We start from the raw sequence: 22,859 nt of genomic DNA on the forward strand, positions 1-22,859 counted from the left end.
TCTCAAATAAGCTTAAAAAATTTTTCATGAAGAGTTTATCTTACTGTTATTAAAAGTCAAATAGGGCACCTGGGTGGCTTAGTCGTTAAGTATCTGACGTCGGCTCAGGTCATGATCTCACAGTTCATGAGTTCAAGTCCCATATCAGGTGAGCTCAAGCCCTGCTTTGGGTAAACATGAGCCCCATTTCAGGTGAGCCTCGCCTTTCTCTCTCTCTCTCTCTCTCTCTCTCTCTCTCTCTCTCTCTCTCCCCCATCCCCTCCCTCTCTCTCTGCCCCTCCTGGGATTCTCTCTCTCTGTTTCTCTGCCCTTTGCTCACTTGTGCACACTCTCTCTCTCTCTAAAAAAAAAAATAAATTCAAATTAAATATAAAAATAAAAGCCAAATAAATTAATGGGGAAATATTACCTTGGTCTTTATGTTTGTATTAACTAAAGGAGTTTTTTGGGCTAATCACACTCATTCTGTTTTATAAACCAATTAACCAGGCCAGTAAAACAGTGGATTATATTCTTGCCACAAAGATCTGAATATTTGTGTAAACTACACACCTTCTTTTAAATTACCTGGACAAACTAATTGGTAATCAGGAACTGTGAATTTACCTGCTGCAAATACCAGACTTTTTTCTGCCAATTTAAGAAATCTTTTACATGTACTAGATTTCTTATGTTTCCCAAATCTATACTTTCAACAAGTTATTACAGCCTTTCTCAAAATATTTTGAAGTCTGCCATCTTCTGTTTGTATTAATTATTACATCATTACATTTCATTTCAATATCATAACATAATTTCCAAGTTTACATAATTTTTCATTTTAATCTGTTTGCTCCCTAGGGTCATACAGAGAAGCACTTTTATTGCAAAGTCAACTAGTTAGGAAAATTATGAAATTTTTTTTAATTTGGGGGATTTCATTTATCATTAGGTCTGAAACTATGCTTTGCCGTGGTGTCTGAAGAACATGTAGTAGAGGTGGAGGGTGTGAACAGGTGTGTGCATACACCTGCACACATGTATACCCCATAACCATTTTACTGATTTCACACATTGTACTTTCTTGTAGGATTTTGGTTGAAATCAAATGCAACTTAAAAAAATGATAACAAAAAAACATTTGGAAACTTTTTCATTTTACGTATTTGGTAAGTGAGACTCAGGAGTCAAGTGATTTTTTTAAAAAGCCACACCACTAGTTAATGACAAAACTGTCATTAGAACTTAGGGTCTTCTGCCTTCTTAGTACAGTGTTCCTTCCACTACATCATGCTTAGGCCAAATGATTCTTTATGGGTGTTATATAAATTCTGATATCCAGTCTTGAAAGGTAGAATAAAATCTTCTGGCTTTATTTCTGTTTTGGGGAAACTATATATAGCACTTTAGCCATGAGATCAGGTGGGGGTTTTTTGTTTTTTTCATTTCTATGGTTTGTTTTTTACCAAGTAGCCTGATAAAGTGATACAATGGGCTGTTGAGGACATGGCTGTGGTACCATGTGGAGCCAACATTTTCACAGTGCTAGGATGTAGTTTTTTACAAGGCGCAGAGAGAGGACGCATGAAATGAATTATGGAAATGGGAAGTTAAAAATATAAACTCTGGCCACCTGACCCGTTGCAGAAATGAGAACAGAAATAACTGTTACCAGCACTTTGGTCGGTTTGTTGAGGTTCTTTATCTGGCATGTTAACACAGACTTTTGTTTTTTTTAAGATTATGGTCCATTAGTGATCCTGCCTTAATGGATTATAGAGCCTTGAGTTAACTTTTTTCGCTTTATATGGGAATAATAAGAGAGATCTCCAGAAAATCCCTTGAGTACAAGACATCTCCCTGGTCCCATTGTATAATAGTAACTTTATTTCCCTTGATAATCAGAATAAATCATACCATCCTCACAGTAACCCATTATTTGCCTACTGGTTCAACGGCATGAGGAGTCCAAAATTGCCAAGTGGAAGTCTCAGCTTCTAGTTCAGTGAAATTATTGTTACATCCCCTAGTAGAACATTGCCTCTTCTCCCTCCCCTACCACGCTGCCAACTTGGGAAGTAGGACCTTTAAACTGAAACAACCTGGGGCACCTGGGTGGCTCAGTCAGTTAAGCGGCCGACTTTGGATCAGGTCATGATCTCACACTCGGTAAGTTTGAACCCCGTGTCGGGCTCTGTGCTGACAGCTCGGAGCCTGGAGCCTGTTTCAGATTCTGTGCCTCCTTCTCTCTCTGACCCTCCCCTGTTCATGCTCTGTCTGTCTCTGTCTCAAAAATAAATAAACATTAAAAAAAATTTTTTTTTAATAAACTGAAACAACCTTAGAAGCAAAAATTTTATTAGTGGGATATCAGGGGTTTAATGAGACATCTATCCCTTGACTCCTAGATTTGTGGCTATGATCCTGTTTCCAGGCACACAAGAGGATCTTGTCGAACGTAAACCTGGCTTCAGAAGATGCTGCCCCCCCCGCCCCGCCCCACACACACACCCCTGGTGCTATAACTGAGTCTTCAGTTGGCTATTCCCTATTTTTACTAGGCTGGCTTCTTTAGGATTACAGAACATAAGACCAGTGAATCCTATGGGCACAAGTATATTCTCTCAGTTCCTCCTTGGTCAACAGCAGTGTTTTGTAGGATACCATCATGGTGAAGAAAACATTCAGGAAGTTCACAGAAGGTGAGGCATTTGTTACAGGGAAATAAAACTCCTATCCAGAGTAAGTTTCTCTTCCAATAAAGGCATATAGCTGCCCCTTCCATGACAGAAGAGTCTTAAGAAATCAGTTAGCTGTGTAGTTCTGGCAGTATCCAGATCAGTGGAAACACCCTTTTTGAAATATTTTCCTTCTTCTTTATGTTTTCATATTGCAGAAAATATTATTTTTAACATTTATTTATTTTTGAGACAGAGAGAGACAGAGCATGAACGGGGGAGGGGCAGAGAGAGAGGGAGACACAGAATCGGAAACAGGCTCCAGGCTCTGAGCCATCAGCCCAGAGCCCGACGCGGGGCTCGAACTCACAGACCGCGAGATCGTGACCTGGCTGAAGTCGGACGCTTAACCGACTGCGCCACCCAGGCGCCCAAAAATATTATTTTTACTTGGAGTAATGGGTTCTGGGGTTTGGCACATTACATTAAATTATATTAATCAGAAATCCTCCTGCAACCACATAGAATACTAGAATGGTCATTAACATGTTTTTAACGCATAGCTGAACTTACAAAAAGGACAAAATCCTAAGGGGCCAGAAATAAAGAAGAAATTGAGTACCAGAGCAATAATCCTGTGAGTTGAAGATACCTCTGTGCCAGGGATATTGTAGTGTAGGATTCCCAAAGATAATTCACTATCAAAAGTTACAAAGTAAAATATATAAAGAGTCCATCATTTAACAAATATTCCCTCTAGGGGTTCCTGAGGGGCTCAATTGGTTAAGTGTCTGACTGTTGATTTGGGCTCATAGTATGATCTCACAGTTCATGAGATCAAGCCCCACATTGGGCTCTACATTAACAGTGCAGAACCTGCTTAGGATTGTCTCTCTCCCTCTCTCTCTGCCCCTCCATCACTCACATGCATGCTCACACTCTCTCAAAAAAAAAAAAAAAACCTTAAAAAATATTCCATCTATAAATATTTGAATTGCATATCAAATATTGTTCTAGGTTCTGGGGATACCGAGATAACAAAAATATGTACTGATGGTATACATGTAACATAAATCCTTGGGGGAAAAAGAACAGGTTGGGAGGAGAGAATGTGATTGGTAGGTAAGGTAGTCAGGGAAAGCACCTTTGAAAAAGCGATATGTGAACAGAGGCCTGAAGAAAGTAAAGGAGCGAGCCAGGTAGTTATTTCTGTGGTATTCCAAACAGGAACCAATAAGGCAGCAGTATGTTCCATATCTGTGAGACATCAAGCTGTATGCAGAGCATATGACTGTGCTGTGGTAACTGCAGAAAGATAGTGATGAAGGATGAAGTAAGAAGCAGGAGGGGACTGATCTTACAGGGTCAAAAAGGCCATTGTAGGACTTGCATATTAAATAGGGCGATGTAGAGAGCCATTTGATTTTTTTGCATAATAGAATAACATGATCTGACTTTTATATTTTTAAAGTATCTGTGTGGCTGCTGTATTGAAATAGACTGTATAGTAAGGTCGAAGCAGGCAAACAAGTTAGAAGGCTATGTCCAATAATAATCTAGGTTAGGGGCAGTGGACCAGTGGAAGATGGGGAAGGAGCCAGCATAGTCTGTAAAGGAAGAGTACCCAGAGAGTGGCATCCTGGGTCACAAGTGAAAACACCATTCCAAGAAGAGTTGATCAGCTGAGTCAGTGCCACTGAGATGAAAAGTGAAATGATTGGATTTGGCAATGGGCAGGTCATTGGTGACCTTGACAGGAACTTCTCATAGTGACGATAGACTAATTAGAGTGGACTTAAAAGGGAGAAAGTTCCAAGAGTCATCAAGCTTTCATACATTCCGTATGAGACCACACAAAGGATAACATTGTTCTATTACTCATCAGCTAAGAAATTCTAATAGTAAATAAAGTATTGCTGCCAAAATGACCTTGTTTATCGATTTTTATTCTGTATATCTTTAAGATATACCAAGATACATCTGCAAGGTATTGTTTTGGCTCTTAACAACAGGGATGTGATGATTCTTAACATATAAGGGTTTATTTTTCTCATATACTTAGAAGTTTGAGGATAGATGGTCACTGGTATTTGTCTCTTTTATTATCATAGTCTTTGCCCATGCTCTCAAAGTGGCTGCTAGATCTCCAGCCAACCTGTCTGCATTCCAGGTACCAAAGGTTTCTAGAAATTCCACCCATTTATTTCCACTTATCTATTCCTACTGGTAGCTGGGGCTAGGAAATCATACTTTTCAGCAGGCACATTGCCTAGAGTTCTGTCACAAAGGAAGAATGAATATTGGTGTTGGCTGCTAATGATCTTTGCTATAGCAATCATCATTAATCATTACAGGCAGGAAAAAATACTGCAAGACTATCAGAGTCTTCTGAAGTGGGCTGGAGGAGGGGTGGGTGATGGGTTGGGAGAAAGGGTGGGGACTTGAGCATGGCAAGAAGATCTTAAGAAACCAGTCAAGTAGATAAGAATTAAAGAATTTTTATATTAGCAATTAGGAGAATTGGACAGGAAAGTCACCAGGAATTTATAAGGTGACCTTTAAGGGCTCAGTGAGATTTTTTGGATAAACCACTACCTTATGTTCTTCCTCTCATAGCAACACCTAGTTACTCCCCCAAAACTAGTAGCTAATAATACTCCAAAGTCATACCAGTCTTTACCTTTGATCTTAGTGAAATTTCAAAGCCACAAGATTCAATTTAAAATTTCTAACTATTTATTTTAGTCCTCTGAAATATAAAGACATAGAAAAAGTTCTGTGAAATAAAAATAATCTTCTGCTAACAGGAACAATACACTGTCAGGCAGTACAAAAGGTAGGCTTTCATGCTCACTTCCTAAAATCTCTTTTGAGATCTCTTTCTTATAATCAAAACTAACCATAACCACTTAGAACTAAGACTTTCCCTCATTCACTGCCAGGATCCTTCATTGAAAGGATGGACTTTTCTGCTGGTTCCTCTCACTCTCTAAAATCATCAAAGCAAAGGGCCAGGTGGCAGCACAGTGTATAAAGTTCAGAGCTTGGACTGTCACTTCAAACTACTTGGTTTCAAAGCTCAGCTCTTCTACTTACCCGGTCTTCCGAGATCTTGGGTAAAATTACTTAAGGCACTGGTTCACAAATTGGGGTGATTGTGTACCCACTGAGAGACATTTGGCAATATCTAGAGACCTGTTTGGTTGTCACAACTAGGGTGGGGGATGCTACTGGCACCTAGTGGGTAGAGGCTGCTACACATCCTACAATGCACAGGGCAGCGCCCGAGCAAAGAATTATCCAGCACAAAATGTCAATAGTGCTGAGGATGAGAAAGCTCGTTTTGACATTTCCAACCTCCCATTTCTTCATTTGTGAATTGGGCTTAGTAATTATTTAATTGTTTTTGTGATGGTTGAATGAGATAATCCATGCAAAATGCTCAGCATAGTGCCTGGCACGTAAGTGCTCTGTTAATATGAACTACTGTTACCATCCTCATTATCATCACTAATACTCGTCTAGATATTTATTTTTTTTATAATTTTTTTTTTTTACCGTTTATTTATTTTTGAGACAGAGAGAGACAGAGAATGAATGGGGGAGGGTCAGAGAGAGAGGGAGACACAGAATCCGAAACAGGCTCCAGGCTCTGAGCTGTCAGCCCAGAGCCCGACGCAGGGCTCAAACTCACGGACCGCGAGATCATGACCTGAGCCAAAGTCGGACGCTTAACTGACTGAGCCACCCAGGCGCCCCTCGTCTAGATATTTAGACTGAACTAAATATATTACGCGTGGCCATGCAGCCAGGGCAATCGTTCACCTCTTTCCTTCATCTGAAGAAAATTTCGAAGGAACAAAGAAAAATGGGGAATGGAACAGAAGAATCTTCTCTCATTTACAGAATCAAAGGTAATGAATCAGTAATTAGGTGACCATTCTATTCTAAGTTCTAAGAAAATGGTACGCACAGTCCTATTCATATAAAGTTTCCTCTTCATGCCAATGTCCTTTTTTCCTTTTTTCTTTCTTCCTTTTGTACTGTATTACAAAGTTATATACCTCCTTTCCTCTCTACCTCTTTTGGAATTTCAACTGTTTCAATCTTTTCTGGTTATCAAGGAGTTGGAAGCCATTAAAGTAGTAGAAAGCATTGACCAGGACAAGACAGTGGTATGTTTGAAGATAAGTCATACCACCATTACAGATTATTCATGTAGTAACAAAATGAGCTGCTGAAATGTTAGCTAATTTTTCAAAACTACAATTTTCACATAGTAATTACACTAAGAAATGTGGTAGTAAACTCTACACTTCACTGAGTAACCATAAATTCATTCAAACTGTAATGATATTAATAATTATCTTATTTTTCAAGGCAAATGCAATAGGCCGAAGTGCTAAAACTGTCCGAGAATTTCTAGAAAAGAATTACACAGAAGATGCTATAGCAAACGACAATGAAGCTATCAAATTAGCAATAAGAGCTTTGCTAGAAGTAAGTGATCTAATAAAGCATATTCAGGAAAACATGTTTTTTTCCCTTATCTATTTGCTTCAAAAAGTAAAATTTGCTGAAGTAATTCTACTATTGTGCTTATTCTACATTAGGTTGTCCAGTCTGGTGGAAAAAACATTGAACTTGCTATAATAAGAAGAAACCAGCCTTTGAAGGTAAGTCATTAACCAAAGAGGAAAAAACATATGTAGTATAAAGTAATTTGACAACAGTTGAATCTTGTCAAAATGTTGACGCCTGTGAATCTTCATTAAATGCCTGAAAACTCCATTAGCATCCACTGGCAACATGATGACTTCTGTTTTGTTTCTGTAGCCTAATGTTCACTAATTCGCATGTGCTTATTGTGAGCACTTACCTTTGCAAAGACTTAGAGGTGCTGAGATCTGTATGTAGTCCTACCCCATTTAGTATGTATTCTTCTAGGCAGGAACCCCTACTGAGCCAGTCATATATGGGGTTGGTATAGAACATTGCCTATGGATATTTATTCCCAGCACCATAAACAAGCACACCTTGGAGATGCTGAGGATTCAGTTCCAACCACTGCCATAAAGCCAGTATTGCAGGGCCACCTGGTTGGCTCAGTTGGTTGAGCATCTGACTGTTGATTTCAGCTCAGGTGGTGATGTCACAGTTGTGAGACTGAGCCTCGAGTCAGGCTCTGTGCCATGGACGTGGAGTCTGCTTGAGATTTTCTCTCTCCCTCGACCCTCCCCGACTCTTGCACGTACACACACATTCTCTAAAAAAAAAGAGAGAGAGAGAAAGAAAGAAAAAAAAAAAAGCCAATATTGCCACAAAACAAGTCAAATGAATTTTTTGGTTTCCCAATGCATTTAAAAGTTATATTTACACTATAATCTCTTTAAGTGTGCATTTTGTCTAAAAAAACAAAAACAATGTACCTAATTAAAAAATACAATGCTGCAGTGCCTGGGTGGCTCAGTTGGTTGAGCATCAGACTTCGGCTCAGGTCATGATCTCGCAGTTCATGAGTTCAAGCCCTGCACTGGGCTTGCTGCTGTCAGCATGGAGCCCACTTCAGATCGTCTGTTCCCTGCCTCCTGCCCCTCCCCTGCATGCTCTCTCTTTCAAAAATTGAATGTTAAAAAATTACAGTGCTAAAAAATGCGAGCCAATATTTGAGCTTTCAGTGAGTCATAATTTCTGATTACAGATCACCATAACAAATATAATAGTAATGAAAAAATTTGAAACCTGAGAATTACCAAAATTTGACTCAGACACAAAGTGAGCAAATACTGTTGGAGAAGTGGTGCCAATAAACTTGCTTGATGGAGGGTTGCCACACACCTTCAATTTGTAAAAAATGCAGGGGTGTCTGGCTGGCTTGGTTGGTCGAGCATGTGACTCTTGATCTTGGGGTTGTGAATTTAAGCCCCACGTTGGATGTAGAGCTTACTTAAAAGAAATTAAAACCCCAACAATTTATTAAAAATGTAGTATTTGTGGGGCGCCTGGGTGGCGCAGTCGGTTAAGCGTCTGACTTCGGCCAGGTCACGATCTCGTGGTCCGTGAGTTCGAGCCCCGCGTCGGGCTCTGGGCTGATGGCTCAGAGCCTGGAGCCTGTTTCCGATTCTGTGTCTCCCTCTCTCTCTGCCCCTCCCCCGTTCACGCTCTGTCTCTCTCTGTCCCCAAAATAAATAACGTTGAAAAAAAAATTTTTTTTAAATGTAGTATTTGCGATGCACAATAAAACAAGGTATTCTGTAGAAAGCAGTTATTCTTCCCGTCTTTTTAGATCTTCTGAAAATCAAGATATGCTTCCACCTAGTGTCATTCAGCTACCGTTAGTATAGCTGTTGGCCCTCCAGGCTTCTAACGTAATATTATCCTTCATTATGTCAGAAACCCTCTACTCCTCTTAATTGTCTACTGGTTTTTATCTATTGTCTCTCCTTTTCAGTTAGAAGTACCTTGAGCCTCTGTGAGACATAAATTTTAATACCTGGTGTGACAACCTTTCCGTATTTCTTTGAGGCAAGTCTGTACCTTTTGTTAACCATTATAGTTTAAAACTGCGGAGGCACAAAATAAATTGTCCAGAGTATTGTGATGGAGGACTCACTGGCTAAAGAACATTTGAAATTCGGTTCACCACTGTTCCTTAGGTAGAACTGTACACGGTACAGTTTGCCAGCTCTGTAGCCAAGAGTGTAAAAAGCACGTCAAGCATGGGAAACCATATGAAAAGTATACTAAGAAGGATTATTTTACATATACTTTCTGTTTTGAAGGAAGTATTTCAAGGGGATACAGTATTAAAGTCAGCATTGGGTGGAGCAGTGGGCCTTTTGTTTTTTGAGTTGTGTTGTTGTCGTTTGTTCCGACACAACATTCGCACCTCCTACCGGTCCTCAGCCAGAAGATGGGGAGGTGAGGATACGGCAGCAGCAAAGCTTCAATGACTAAGAGAAATGGGGAAATGGGTGGAGGTCCTGCCTCTGCACAGCTCCCAAAAATAACCACGGTGCTGAGATGGAGTGTAGAGATGGGAACCGGGCCATGTTGTCATCCCTGCTGTCGAGGGTCTCAGGATGGATGCACCAACAGCACAAGGACACAAAAGCACTGAGGCCAGACTCGCCTCTCCAACTCCATCACGTACATGTCTGCCCACACGGATAGACACACCCAGGCGTGCATATATTTTTACTTAGGAGTGCCAGGATGGTGCACTGGCCGCAAAGTTACACCGCCTCTCCACACGCTGTTTCACGATACGCTGTGTAACACACAGGGCATGTGCTTTGGAATTGGATAGACCTGGGTTTAAGTTTAGAGTTACAGAGACCTAAGTTCCAGCACACTGATATATTTAGTAGTGTGACCTTGAGCGAGTTGTTCCCCTCTTTACTTTTCAATACAATAAAATTGATTTGTATAAAATAAAAGCTGTTTTTGCTTTACACTGTAGTGAGGGAGCTGTAAACACAGCAGTGTAAGTCACCTTCTCCCTGCCACTTTGGCTATTCTCGTGGCTGATAAAACAGGCCAACCCTATTAGAGAGTCAGACAGTGGAGTGGAGAGGAGCGGGGAGTTCGGCAATGAGTTACTTGCCCATAAATAGAATGAGTCTGCATTTAAATGTTTTCAGAGTTATAGTCATATATATGATATGTAATGCAATATAACATTCTGCCCTCCTTTCTTTTTTAACACAATGATAGTGGAAATGTCATGGAGTTAAGTTTTGTCCATATTTGTTATAAATGTATTGCTTACATACATATTATATATTTGAAGATATAAAGTTAAAGTTTAAATAGAAAATATAAATACCCATTTCAGGTGAGCACAAGCCCCATTTTGGGTGAGCTTGAGCTCCACTTTGGTTGACCATGAGCCCTGTTGCGGGTTAAAAAAAAAACAACAAAAAACACAGGCTCCATTTCAGGTGATCCCTGCCTCTCTCTCCCTCTCTGTCTCTCTCCCTCTCTGTCTCCCTCTCTCTCTGCCTCTCTCCCTCTCTCTTGCATCTCTCTCTGTCCCTCACTCACTTGCACTGTCTGTCTCAGAAAGAAAGAAAGAAAGAAAGAAAGAAAGAAAGAAAGAAAGAAAGAAAGAAAAGAAAAAGAAAGAAAGAAGAAACAGAAACAGAAAGAAAGAGTAAATATAAATGTATAGGGGCACCTGCTGGGTGGGTCAAGTCGTTAAGCATCTGACCCTTGATTTTGGCTCAGGTTATGATCTCATGGTTTGTGAGTTCGAGCCCCATATCAGGCTCTGCCTAACAGTTTGGAGCCTGCTTGAGATTCTCTTTCTCTCTCTCTGCACCTCCCTCTCTCTGTCTTTCTCTCTGTCTCTCAAAAAGAAATAAATAAACACTCAAAAAATAAGATATAAATGTATAAAATATAATTTATATTGGAAATATTTAGAAATTACTGGTGTAATTGAAATTTGCTTTTAAATTTATTTTCTTTTCAGATGTTTAGTGCCAAAGAAATTGAATTACAAGTAGCTGAAATAGAAAAGGAAAAGGAAGAAGCAGAGAAGAAAAAATCCAAGAAGACTACCTAATTCTTAGGATGAACATTAGGAGCCTTTAATGTTTTGTTTTACTCCTTGGAATTACTTAGTGAAGTTTTAAAGGAAATAAGTTGGTTTGCAGCATTCCATTGAATAGTTATATGCTGTTTTGAGAATGCCACATCTGTGGCTGTCTTCAGGCTGTTACATAGACAGACTTACCTTAGTATGAAGATATTCTTTGAAAAGAAATTTCAGTAATTGTTGAAAGCAGTCATAATTCCATATAAGCCTGAGCCTTATTTATGCAAACCTAAGAAAAAACTTTAATTTTTAAGAATTAATAATTTGTTGATGTTTGAGTATTGACTATCAGGTAAAGAGATAGCTATTTCAAAATAAACTGAATACTGAGTCATACTTCACGAATGATAAAAACATCTTTGTGTTGGTAAATTGCCAAAATTTTGTCAGAGCCTTCTTCATTTTTAAACATTTTATCATATTTATTTTACCTTTGTCATTTTATAAATTGCAGTACATTATTTTTTTCCACAGAACAAGTATTAAAGGCCTAATCTAGATAGGTAGTTAAAGTGTGGTAGGAGCTTATAAGAGCATCTGAATGAGGTACTATATATAGGAAAACAAGGAGAGAAATGGATACATATAAAATTCTTAGTTTCAGTTTTTATTTTATCTTAGTGTCCAGTATGTTAGGTTTGTTACATGTTCCATCAGCCATCTGAGTGCTTACTATGTGCTTGGTCTTGAGCTAGGCTTATTAGGAGTAATAAAAAAATATAAAAAGTGATCCCTGTCCACAGAGGGCCCACAAAAAAAATGTGCTTAATTCCTGTATGAGGTTGTATTTTTGAAGACAAAGGATATTAATAGGCATAAAAACAATAGCCTATATATCTTACTGTTTTAGAGCTTTGTCTTCTCTCTCTCTCTCTCTCTCTCTCTGTCTCTCTCTCTCTGTCTCTCTCTCTTAATTTTAGAGAGCATGTGAGCAGGGGAGAGGGTAAGGAGTAGGAAGACAGAGAATCTCCAGCAGGCTCCATTCTCAGTGCAGAACCCAACACAGGGCTGGGATCATAACTTAAGATGATGACCTGAGCCAAACCAAGTGTCAGACACTTAACTGACTGAGCCACCCAGGTACCCCCTTTTTCTTCTTTTTAATGTTCTTTTTGAAAACAGAGAGGAGAGAGGTTGAGTTGTTGCAGAGGAATGAAAAGCTCAGAATAGATGTTAACAGAAAAGAATCCGTTTGGGGGAACAACTGCCATAAGACGATCTAAGCCATTGGTGGTTGTAGTGCTCTGAAGCAAGGGAAAAAGAAAGAGCAGAGTCAGAATTTTCAGAGATATAGGCGTACTTGGGTGGCTCGGTTAGTTAGGCATCTGACTCTTGATCTCAGCTTAGGTCTTGATCTTGAGTTCAAGCCCTATGGGTGTGGAGCCTACTTTAAAAAAACATATACATAAGAGATACAAAGACACTGGGGCATCTGGGTAGCTCGGTTGGTTAAGCATCCAACTCTTGATTTGGGCTCAGGTGACGATCCCAGGATCGTGGGATCAAGCCCTGTGTCAGGCTCTGCGCTGAAAGTGGAGCCTGCTTAAATAAATAAAACAAAATTTAGATTTTTTTTTAAAAAAGGGAGCAAGAGATAAAGACCTTAACAAGGCTACCTCACTGATATTCATCTTGGGCCAAATTCCTGTGGCCTGCTGCTGATGCATTTCACTTCCTCAGAAGCACTGCAGGGCATTTTCTAAGGTAGAATGTACAATTTGTATTCTACTCTACTTCAGGCCATTCTTATTCTACTCTGACTTATGTCACTCTGACTGCCTTTCTGGTTTCATAGGAACCATGGAATTTTGCAGCTTCCTCTATCTGTCCTCTGTTTTGTTTTGGATACTATGATTCTTTGCTTTGAGTCATACTGTATACCTTTCTTCTTTAGAACTTAGAATCAAAGATAAGTATTTGTTCCCTGTCACTTCTGGCCCCTCTTAGCTTTCCAGAAGCAAAGATGCTTCCCAAGTGGAAGGCCTGCTAAATAAAATATTAGCCTTTTGGAAAAAGAACCTCACCACTTTGAAAATCAGTGATCAGCTCTCTCTGGAGGTATCTCAACACACATGCACACCTAACATACAACGTAAAGGGCAGGATGTTCACATTACCCTGCTGTACTGCAATGAGCCCATTATGAATTCTTAATACTCTTGATACATTATTTGATAATAAACATTTGACAAATATTGAGTGTTTTCAGTGGCAGACACTATTAGATGCTAGGGATATAGTGGTAAGGAGCAGACTCCCAATTTGTCCCCATTACTGTGTAGTGAAAAGGTGGGTATTAAACCCAAATTGGGATTACCTCTGTGAAGCTCTGTGTCTGTTTTCCCTTCTAAACTAGAAGTCCTTCAGGAAGTTGGACTGGGATTTACATCTCTTTCATCTTTGTTTCCACAGGTTGCCTATCATTAAGACTTAATACATGCTTGTTGGGCTGTGTTGACCTATGCAGATTGTTGCAAATATCAGAAATCGAGAGTGGGGAGAGGAATCATCTAATATCTCACTTAGTGTAGAAGTCAGTTTCCTGATTTCTTTTGGCCCTTGTTGAACATCACAGTAATGGGAAGATATCACATGGTCAATGAATAGTGCAGGCAGAGCCCCTGAAAGTGGATTCCACCCCTGGTGAAATAAAAATGAGAGGACTTGAGGAAGAGAAGAATATATTGTTATGGCCCTGGAAAGCCTTCTAAGGGTGCAGTAATTTGAAGTCACATTCCCCAATCACTCATGCCTGATTGAACATTACCTTTGTGCTGGGTACCGGAGATGAACAAGATACGGTCCTTGTGTTGAAAAGGTCATAGTGCCGAATAGTTGAGCCCATTCTGACAAGTTATAGGAATAACAAAAGGTGTATTTCCCTTATAATCTGAATTTAATACACAGCATTGCTTGCTGATGGTTCTGGAGTGATTTATTTAAATCTTTGCTAGTAAATGTTGCACACAACACCGGATCGTTTAAAAGGGAAATGAGACCTATTTTGTGTGTTAAAATGAAGAAGGTGGTAATACCTTCCTGTCTCCCAATTTCAACTTCCGATCTGAGGACAGGACAGTCTATACTGCCAAATCCATCTGGCCATAAATAGATACAATGTTAATGACTCTTCTCTGAACCACTGCTGAGCTGTGTGGCTTCCATGCTTCCTATCTGGGAATAATAGGGATACATTATCCAAATGCTATGGTTATAATTCCACCGCTTGTTTTTATTTTTAAGTTTTATTTTTTTTTAAATTTTTTTTAATGTTTATTTATTTTTGAGACAGAGAGAGACAGAGCATGAACGGGGGAGGGGCAGAGAGAGAGGGAGACACAGAATCAGAAGCAGGCTCCAGGCTCTAAGCTGTCAGCACAGAGCCTGATATGGGTCTCGAATTCATGAGCTGTGAGATCATGACCTGAGCCGAAATGGGACGCTCAACCGTGTGAGCCACGCAGGTGCCCCAGGTGGAACATTTAAACAGGCAGTTCACTGGCACAAAAACAGACACATAGAGCAATGGAATAGAATAGAAACCCCAGAACCAGACCCACAAACATATGGCCAACTAATTTTTGACAAAGCAGGAAAGAACATCCAAAGGAAAAAAGACAGTCTCTTTAATAAATGGTGCTGGGAGAACTGGACAGCAACATGCAGAAGATTGAAACTAGACCACTTTCTCACACCATTCACAAAAATAAACTCAAAATGGATAAAGGACCTGAATGTGAGACAGGAAACCATCAAAACCCTAGAGGAGAAAGCAGGAAAAGACCTCTCTGACCTCAGCCGTAGCAATTTCTTACTTGACACATCCCCAAAGGCAAGGGAATTAAAAGCAAAAATGAACTACTAGGACCTTATGAAGATAAAAAGCTTCTGCACAGCAAAGGAAACAACCAACAAAACTAAAAGGCAACCAACCGAATGGGAAAAGATATTTGCAAATGACATATCGGACAAAGGGCTAGTGTCCAAAATCTATAAAGAGCTCACCAAACTCCACACCCGAAAAACAAATAACCCAGTGAAGAAATGGGCAGAAAACATGAATAGACACTTCTCTAAAGAAGACATCCGGATGGCCAACAGGCACATGAAAAGATGCTCAACGTCACTCCTCATCAGGGAAATACAAATCAAAACCACACTCAGATATCACCTCACGCCAGTCAGAGTGGCCAAAATGAACAATCAGGAGACTATGGATGCTGGCGAGGATGTGGAGAAACGGGAACCCTCTTGCACTGTTGGTGGGAATGCAAATTGGTGCAGCCACTCTGGAAAACAGTGTGGAGGTTCCTCAAAAAATTAAAAATAGACCTACCCTATGACCCAGCAATATTACTGCTAGGAATTTACCCAAGGGATACAGGAGTACTGATGCATAGGGGCACTTGTACCCCAATGTTTATAGCAGCACTCTCAACAATAGCCAAATTATGGAAAGAGCCTAAATGTCCATCAACTGATGAATGGATAAAGAAATTGTGGTTTATATACACAATGGAGTACTATGTGGCAATGAGAAAGAATGAAATACGGCCCTTTGTAGCAACATGGATGGAACTGGGGAGTGTGATGCTAAGTGAAATAAGCCATACAGAGAAAGACAGATACCATATGTTTTCACTCTTATGTGGATCCTGAGAAACTTAACAGAAACCCATGGGGGAGGGGAAGGAAAAAAAAAAAAAAAGAGGTTAGAGTGGGAGAGAGCCAAAGCATAAGAGACTCTTAAAAACTGAGAACAAACTGAGGGTTGATGGGGGATGGGAGGGAGGGGGGGTGGGTGGTGGGTATTGAGGAGGGCACCTTTTGGGATGAGCACTGGGTGTTGTATGGAAACCAATTTGACAATAAACTTCATATATTGAAAAAATAAATAAATAAAAAATAAACAGGCAGTTCACAGAACAGGAAAGTTGAATTATTTTCTCTCTTTATGAAAAACTTACTAAATGATGTTCTACCAGACTAATCCAGAAAATGCATGTTAAAATGATGGCGAGACACCATTTTACAGCCATCAGACTGGCAAAAATTTTAAATGTATAAAATGTTGCATATGTATAAAATGCATAACATTTATATAAAATGTATATATGTATATACATAAAATGTATGTATAAAATATATAAAATTTATATAAAATGTATAAAAGAGTTGCATAAGAACTCTTATCTACTGCTCTTAGGACTGTAGACTAGGCCAACTGCTTTGGGCAGCAAGTTAGATCTAGTAAAGTCAAAGAGGCATGTGCCCTTTTACCAGCAATGCCACTCCAGGGCATACAGCCTACAGAAACTCTAACATACGTGCATAAAAATAATCACACATTGTTTGTGATAGCAACATATACAGACATATATATGAAGTAACCTAATGTTTGTCCACTGACTGAATTGACTGAATACATTATGGTGTATTCATACAGTAGCATACCATATAGCAGGGGAAAAGAAGTCACTACAGCTACATGCATCAATATAGATATATCTCAAAAATGTCATATTGAGTGGGGCGCCTGGCTGACTCAGTCTGTAGAGCATGGAACTCTTGATATCAGAGCATGGAGCATGGAGCCTACTTAAAAATTTTTAAAAATAATAATAAATTTTAAAAAACCATCATATTGAGTAAAAACAAAAGCCAGTTGTGAGAAAGTACACACGACGTGTTTATAGAAAGCTTCAAAACCTACAAAGCTAAATATAGTGTTTAAAAGATACAGTGTTTAAGGTAAGACTGAAGAAAAACAAGGGAATGCTTGTTGGAAAGTTCAGGACAGTGAGGACAGTACTTGGGTTGGAGCCAGGGAGAACGATGCACAGGAGCTGGTTGGTGCCAGCAGGTATTTTCTCATTAACTCCACATACATTTTCAGTGGTTATTGAGCTGTTATAAAGATGCCCAATCTGATTAAAAGCTACAAGGTTTTTCACTAGGTTTTTTACACAGGTTTTTTAATAGAGGGTTATAAAGGTGCATTTAAGATCATGATTGCAAGAGGTATGTATTAGAAACAACATGAAAAAATGTATGTAATAATCTCATTGAAAGAATTTTTATAGTATTACTCTTTTAATAATACATTCGAATAGTACATAACTTTTTTTAAGTTTTTTTTTTTTTTTGAGAGCGCGCATGCATGAAGGGAAAGGGGCAGAGAGAGAAGGGAAGAGAGAATCCCAAGCAGGCTTCACACTGTTGCAGAGCCCCACACAGGGCTTGAACCCACAAACCATGAGATCATGACCAGAGCTGAAATCAAGAGTCAGATGCGTAACCCAATGAGCCGCCCAGGCGACCCTAATTTTTTAAATTGTATCATCAAATATTCCATCTCATTTTTGTCCCCCAGTGACTTAAGTTCCTCTTCTGAGAGGCAACCATATTATCAGGATGTTTCCACTTATGTTTTCAATATCTCCTATTGATATATTATACCTATAGAAACAAACACATGTAAATATATCTTTTAGTGCAAATGGCACCATACTGTATACTGTTCTGTATCTTGCTTTTTTCACTCAACATATATTTGAGGATCTTCTCATGTGAGGATCATTCTTTCCAATGTATAGATGTCACACTAAATCATCAGTCTTCTATTGATGAACATGTTGATAGTGTTGCTATTGCAGATGCTGCAGTGAATAACCTTTAGTCATTTCACAAATGTGGAAGTAGATAGGATAAACCACTAGAAGTAGAACTGCAGGCTCAAAGGTATGTTACACACTTTTATGTTTCTCCTAACGGTGAGTGAGAATCTCTCCCTTTCTACACCTTCCCATTGTAGTTGTGCTGGCTTTGTATGGTGTCAGCTCAGCTAACCTGAAACTGTTTTCCAGAATTCTCTTTCCTGTACAGTTCTGAGTTTGAGTTGGGCACAAGAGAAATTCGCATAAGATTTGAAAGACAGAAGGGAAGCAGCTCAGGGTAAGAAGGCAGCTCACAAAAAATGCTGGTTTACTGGCCCAGTTGGTTAGTGTGGGAAGGCCTCCAGAACCATAGCTACACTAGTTCCTCCACATTCTGCTGGATCTTTTCCTTCAGACTCTGGGAACTGGGCCAGGCATGTAAGCAGCTTCATGACAAAGGACACCAACTTTTATATCAGGTCACAGGCATCCCCAGGTGGTAAAAGATACATGTGGTTACAATTTGTCCTCATGGGTTACAGTTTATTCTTCACCCTCCCCACTTCGTATCCACCTTTCCTTCCTGACTACCACCAGACTCAGCGGATCAGTGTAACAGAGGGACAGCCTTAAGGAGACTTCTCCATCAACTCCCACAATTGGGAGGGATATAATTTATCTAGAAAATTGTCAATTCTGCATCATAGTGATTTCACTTCTTTAATTGAACCCAGACTGATACAATAGTGCTTCAAACATTTTTTGCCACTAAATAGGTGAAATTACAATCGTTTTTGCATTTTTACTTTTTAAAAAAATTCCCAATATTCAATTTGCATTTTTCTTATTATGAATGATATTGAACATCTTTATGTTTGTTTAAATGTCTTTATGTTTGTTTAAATGCCTGGCTGGCTCTATTAGTAGAGCATGCAATTCTTGATCTTGAAGTTGTGAGTTTGAGCCTCATGTTGGGTGTAGAGATTGCTTAAAATATAAAATCTAGAAGGGCATCTGGGTGGCTCAGTTGGTTGAGCAACTCTTAATTTCAGCTCCAGTCATGATCTCACAGTCATGAGATTGAGCCCCCCATTGGGCTCTGTGCTAAGTGCGGAGCCTGCTTGGGATTCTCTCTCACCACTCTCTCTGCCCCTCCCCCCACCCATGTGTGCTCGTCTCTCTCTCCCTCTCTCTCTCTCTCAAAAATTTTTTAAAAAAATTTTTAGAGAGATACAGAAAAAGAGAAAGTGGTGGAGGGGCAGAGAGAGGAGAGAATCTTAAGCAGGCTCCATGTGGAGCCCAACACATGGCTCGATCTCACCACCCTGAGATCAGGACCTGGGCCAAAATCAAGGGTTGGACGCTTAACTGATTGCACTACCCAGGCACCCCACTCAAACATTTACAAAATGTATAAATAATAAAATCTTTAAAAAAAAATAAAAATAAATAAAGGCCTTTTGAATTTTCCTTCCATTGATTGCTCATACCTGTTACCTACTTTTTCCAATGGATTTTGTGTGTATGTGTTTTTTTCCTCATTGCTTTGTAACAGCTTTGTATATATTTGGGAAATTACCCTTTTGCATATGTGCTAGGGCAATGCCAGCTACTATAATAGATGAATCCACAGTAAACGTTTATTTCTCAATAACAAATCCCATTGCTGATAGCAATCCTCCAAGCAAAAATCTAGGACTCCTCCTTCCCCATTTTCTGGCTCTGCCGTCTTCAACATGCCATTTACTTTCTTCTTATTTTTTTAACCTTTATTTAAGTAATTTCTACACCCAACATGGGATTTGAACTCAGCCCCAAGGTCAAGAGTCACATGCTCTTCCCACTGAGCCAGCCAGGTACCCCAACATTCCATTGTCAAACATTCCCAAGATTTCTGTGTCCATCTGCATGAAGCTACCAAATGGGGAGTTTGGAGCATCGATTGTGATTAAAAAAAAAAGAAAAGAAAACACTCAGCAAACTAGAAATAAAAAGGAACTACCTTAACATGATGAAGAGCATTTTATTTTTTTATTTATTTATTTATTTTTTTAATGTTTATTTATTTTTGAGACAAAGAGAGACAGAGCATGAATGGGGGAGGGTCAGAGAGAGGGAGACACAGAATCTGAAACGGGCTCCAGGCTCTGAGCTGTCAGCACAGAGCCTGACGCGGGGCTTGAACTCACGGACCGCGAGATCATGACCTGAGCCGAAGTCGGCCGCTCAACCGACTGAGCCACCCAGGCGCCCCATGAAGAGCATTTTAGACAAACTCAAGGCTAATGTCATACACGGTGGTGAAAGCTTTCACCTTAAGGTCAGGACAAAGACAAGGATGCTCACTTTCACCATTTGCATTCAACACAGTATTGAGTATTGGCAGTCTTAGCCAAAGCAATTGGTAAAAACAAAACAAAACAAAACAAAACAAAACATCCAAATTGGAAAAAATAAAAGAAGTAAAATGATCTGCTTGCAGGTATTTATTTATTCTAACAGTTTTGTTTTTTTTTTCTTATATAATATTTAGAGTACCAAAGAAAATTACAGAATAAAGAAATCAACACACAAATTTAGTTGAGTTTTATATACTAAAACAATCCAGAAAGAAAATAAGAAATTCGCAATAACATCAAAAAGAATACTTAGGTATAAATTTAACCAAGGCAGCGAAAGGCTTACACACTGAGAACTACAAAACATTGCTGAAAAAAAATCAAAGAAGTCACAAATGTAAAGTCATCTGCATTCATAGACTGGAAGACTTACTACTGCTTCAAGATACCAATACCACACAACGCTATCTACAGATTCAATGCAACCTGTATCAACATCCTAATGATGTTTTTGCAGAAATAGGAAAATTCATCCTAATCTGAAAAGTAATGAAAAAGTGCTGGTGCACCTGAGTGGCTCAGTTAAGTGTCTGACTTGGGCTCAAGTCATGCTGTCACAGTTCGTGGGTTTGAGCCCCGCATTGGGCTCTGTGCTGACCGCTCAGAGCCTGGAGCCTGCTTTGGATTCTGCATCTCCCTCTCTCTCTGCCCCTCCCCTGCTCACACTGCCTCTCTCTCTCTCTCAAAAATAAATAAACATTAAAACAATTTTTTAAAGAAAAAAAAAGAAAAAGTGTTCATTGTGGGTTCTTATTTCTTCTATTTCTTCCTATGGAGGAAAGTAAAGTTACATAATCTGAATCAGTGTTTCTTATACTTTTATACTTGGACGTGTGTGTGTGTGTGTGTGTGTGTGTGTGTGTGTGTGTGCATGTGTCTGTACATACACACATAGGCTCTGATTCAATAGGTTTGGGGTAAAGTCCAAGAGTCTTTTCTGCCAAGCTCCCAGGCGATGTCTAGGATGCACTGTCATCACCCAGGAACTTGTTAGATCTCATCAGCTAAGTACTTAGGAAAAAACTGCATGTAATCTATGTGATCTCCCTCCTCACTGCTCCCCCTACCCCGTTACACACACCTCTCTGCTTCATCCCTTGCCATTCAGGCCATTGCTGCCCTGTCTCCTTCAGCTACAGCGATAGTGGCCTCCCTACTGTTGCTCATATACCCTAAGCAGGCTCTTGACCCAGGCCTTGCCACTAAGTGGATCTCCTGCCTGGATCACTCTAACTTTGTGGGCATGCTTCTGTACTTCCTTTCACTTGTTGCACAAATGTTACCTTATCAGAAAGGCTTTCTCTGACCACCATGTATAAAACAGAACACCCATCCCCCAACACCCAACACATGAAATACGTATTTCTATGTTTTTTTTAATGTTTATTCATTTTTGAGGTACCTGGGTGGCTCAGTTGGTTAAGCATCCGACTTCGGCCCAGGTCACGATCTCACAGTTCGTGAGTTTGAGCCCACATTGGGCTCTGTGCTGACAGCTCAGAGCCTGGAGCCTGCTTCTGATTCTGTGTCTCCCTCTCTCTCCCGCTCATGCTCTCTCTCTCAAAAATGAATAAACATTAAAATTTTTTTTAATGTTTATTTTTGAGAGACAGAGAGACAGAGCATGAGCAGGGGAGGGGCAGAGAGAGAGGGGGACAGAGGATGCAAAGCAGGCTCTGCGCTGACAGCAGCTAGCCTGATGTGAGGCTTGAAATCACAAACTGTGAGATCATGAACTGAGCCAAAGTCAAACGCTCAACCAACTGAGCCACCCAGGTGCCCCATGTGTTTGTATGTGTTTACTAAAAGCTTCTCCCCATTAGAGAATTGTAAGTTCCATGTTTGTTTTATCCATTGGTTAATGGCCAGGACCTAGAACATCTGGGTATATTGTAGATACTTAATAAATGCTTAATAGTCAAGAGCCATCCATTTAGATTAAAACTTTTAAATCCTAAGTCAAATACTAGTTGTTTCAATGTTTCCTATTTAAAAGATATATGAAACTACTGGCTAAGATGGTATATTTTTTAATTATCTTATTCTAGCATAATGTTATATTTACTGATAATGGATAAAACAACAGGAAAGAGATTTTGAAAAGTTCTCCAAATGATGTGTTTATTTGTGAATTATAATTCTGTCTTTGAAATGCACATATCATGCGAGTATCATGCACTTTCCACTGGCCCAGCCAGCTACATTGAAATTCAGTGACAATTCAAGGGCACCTTATTCGAACATGTTACCTGTACTTGGATTTTGCTGATTGTGTCATGTTTCCTCTATGCCCATTTCAGTTGAGATATTTTGGTTAAAAGAAGCGAAGATTCACTCCAGAAGGATACAAGGAAATAAGGGCTTTTGAAGGGAAGTACCAAGCTCAGAACAATAGCATCACTTTGCCTACTAGGAATGGCAGCGTTAAAAACGTCCACATCAAGAACATTTGGATCTTAACTCTAATGTTAAAGCAGTAAGTGGACCAGTTCTTTTCCACACATCTGTTTTGTTCTTCTCCCTCTATTGTCTCTCAGCCTTATTT

The 22,859-nt window shown here is 39.6% G+C and overlaps 1 protein-coding gene across 1 annotated transcript in view; it reads left to right on the forward strand.

Annotated features, from left to right (window-relative positions):
• PSMA8 (proteasome 20S subunit alpha 8) overlaps positions 1 to 11,595 on the forward strand; it is a 49,427-nt gene extending 37,832 nt beyond the window's left edge. The window contains exons 5-7 of the mRNA XM_043558505.1: positions 7,038 to 7,157; positions 7,271 to 7,333; positions 11,134 to 11,595. Of these exons, the coding sequence (XP_043414440.1) occupies positions 7,038 to 7,157; positions 7,271 to 7,333; positions 11,134 to 11,226 (276 nt within the window). The 3' untranslated portion in view covers positions 11,227 to 11,595. The remainder of the gene's footprint in view (positions 1 to 7,037; positions 7,158 to 7,270; positions 7,334 to 11,133) is intronic.
• Positions 11,596 to 22,859: the final 11,264 nt, after the last annotated feature.

This window comes from Prionailurus bengalensis, chromosome D3 (assembly GCF_016509475.1).
Source record: "Prionailurus bengalensis isolate Pbe53 chromosome D3, Fcat_Pben_1.1_paternal_pri, whole genome shotgun sequence".
Taxonomy (NCBI): Eukaryota; Metazoa; Chordata; class Mammalia; order Carnivora; family Felidae; genus Prionailurus; species Prionailurus bengalensis.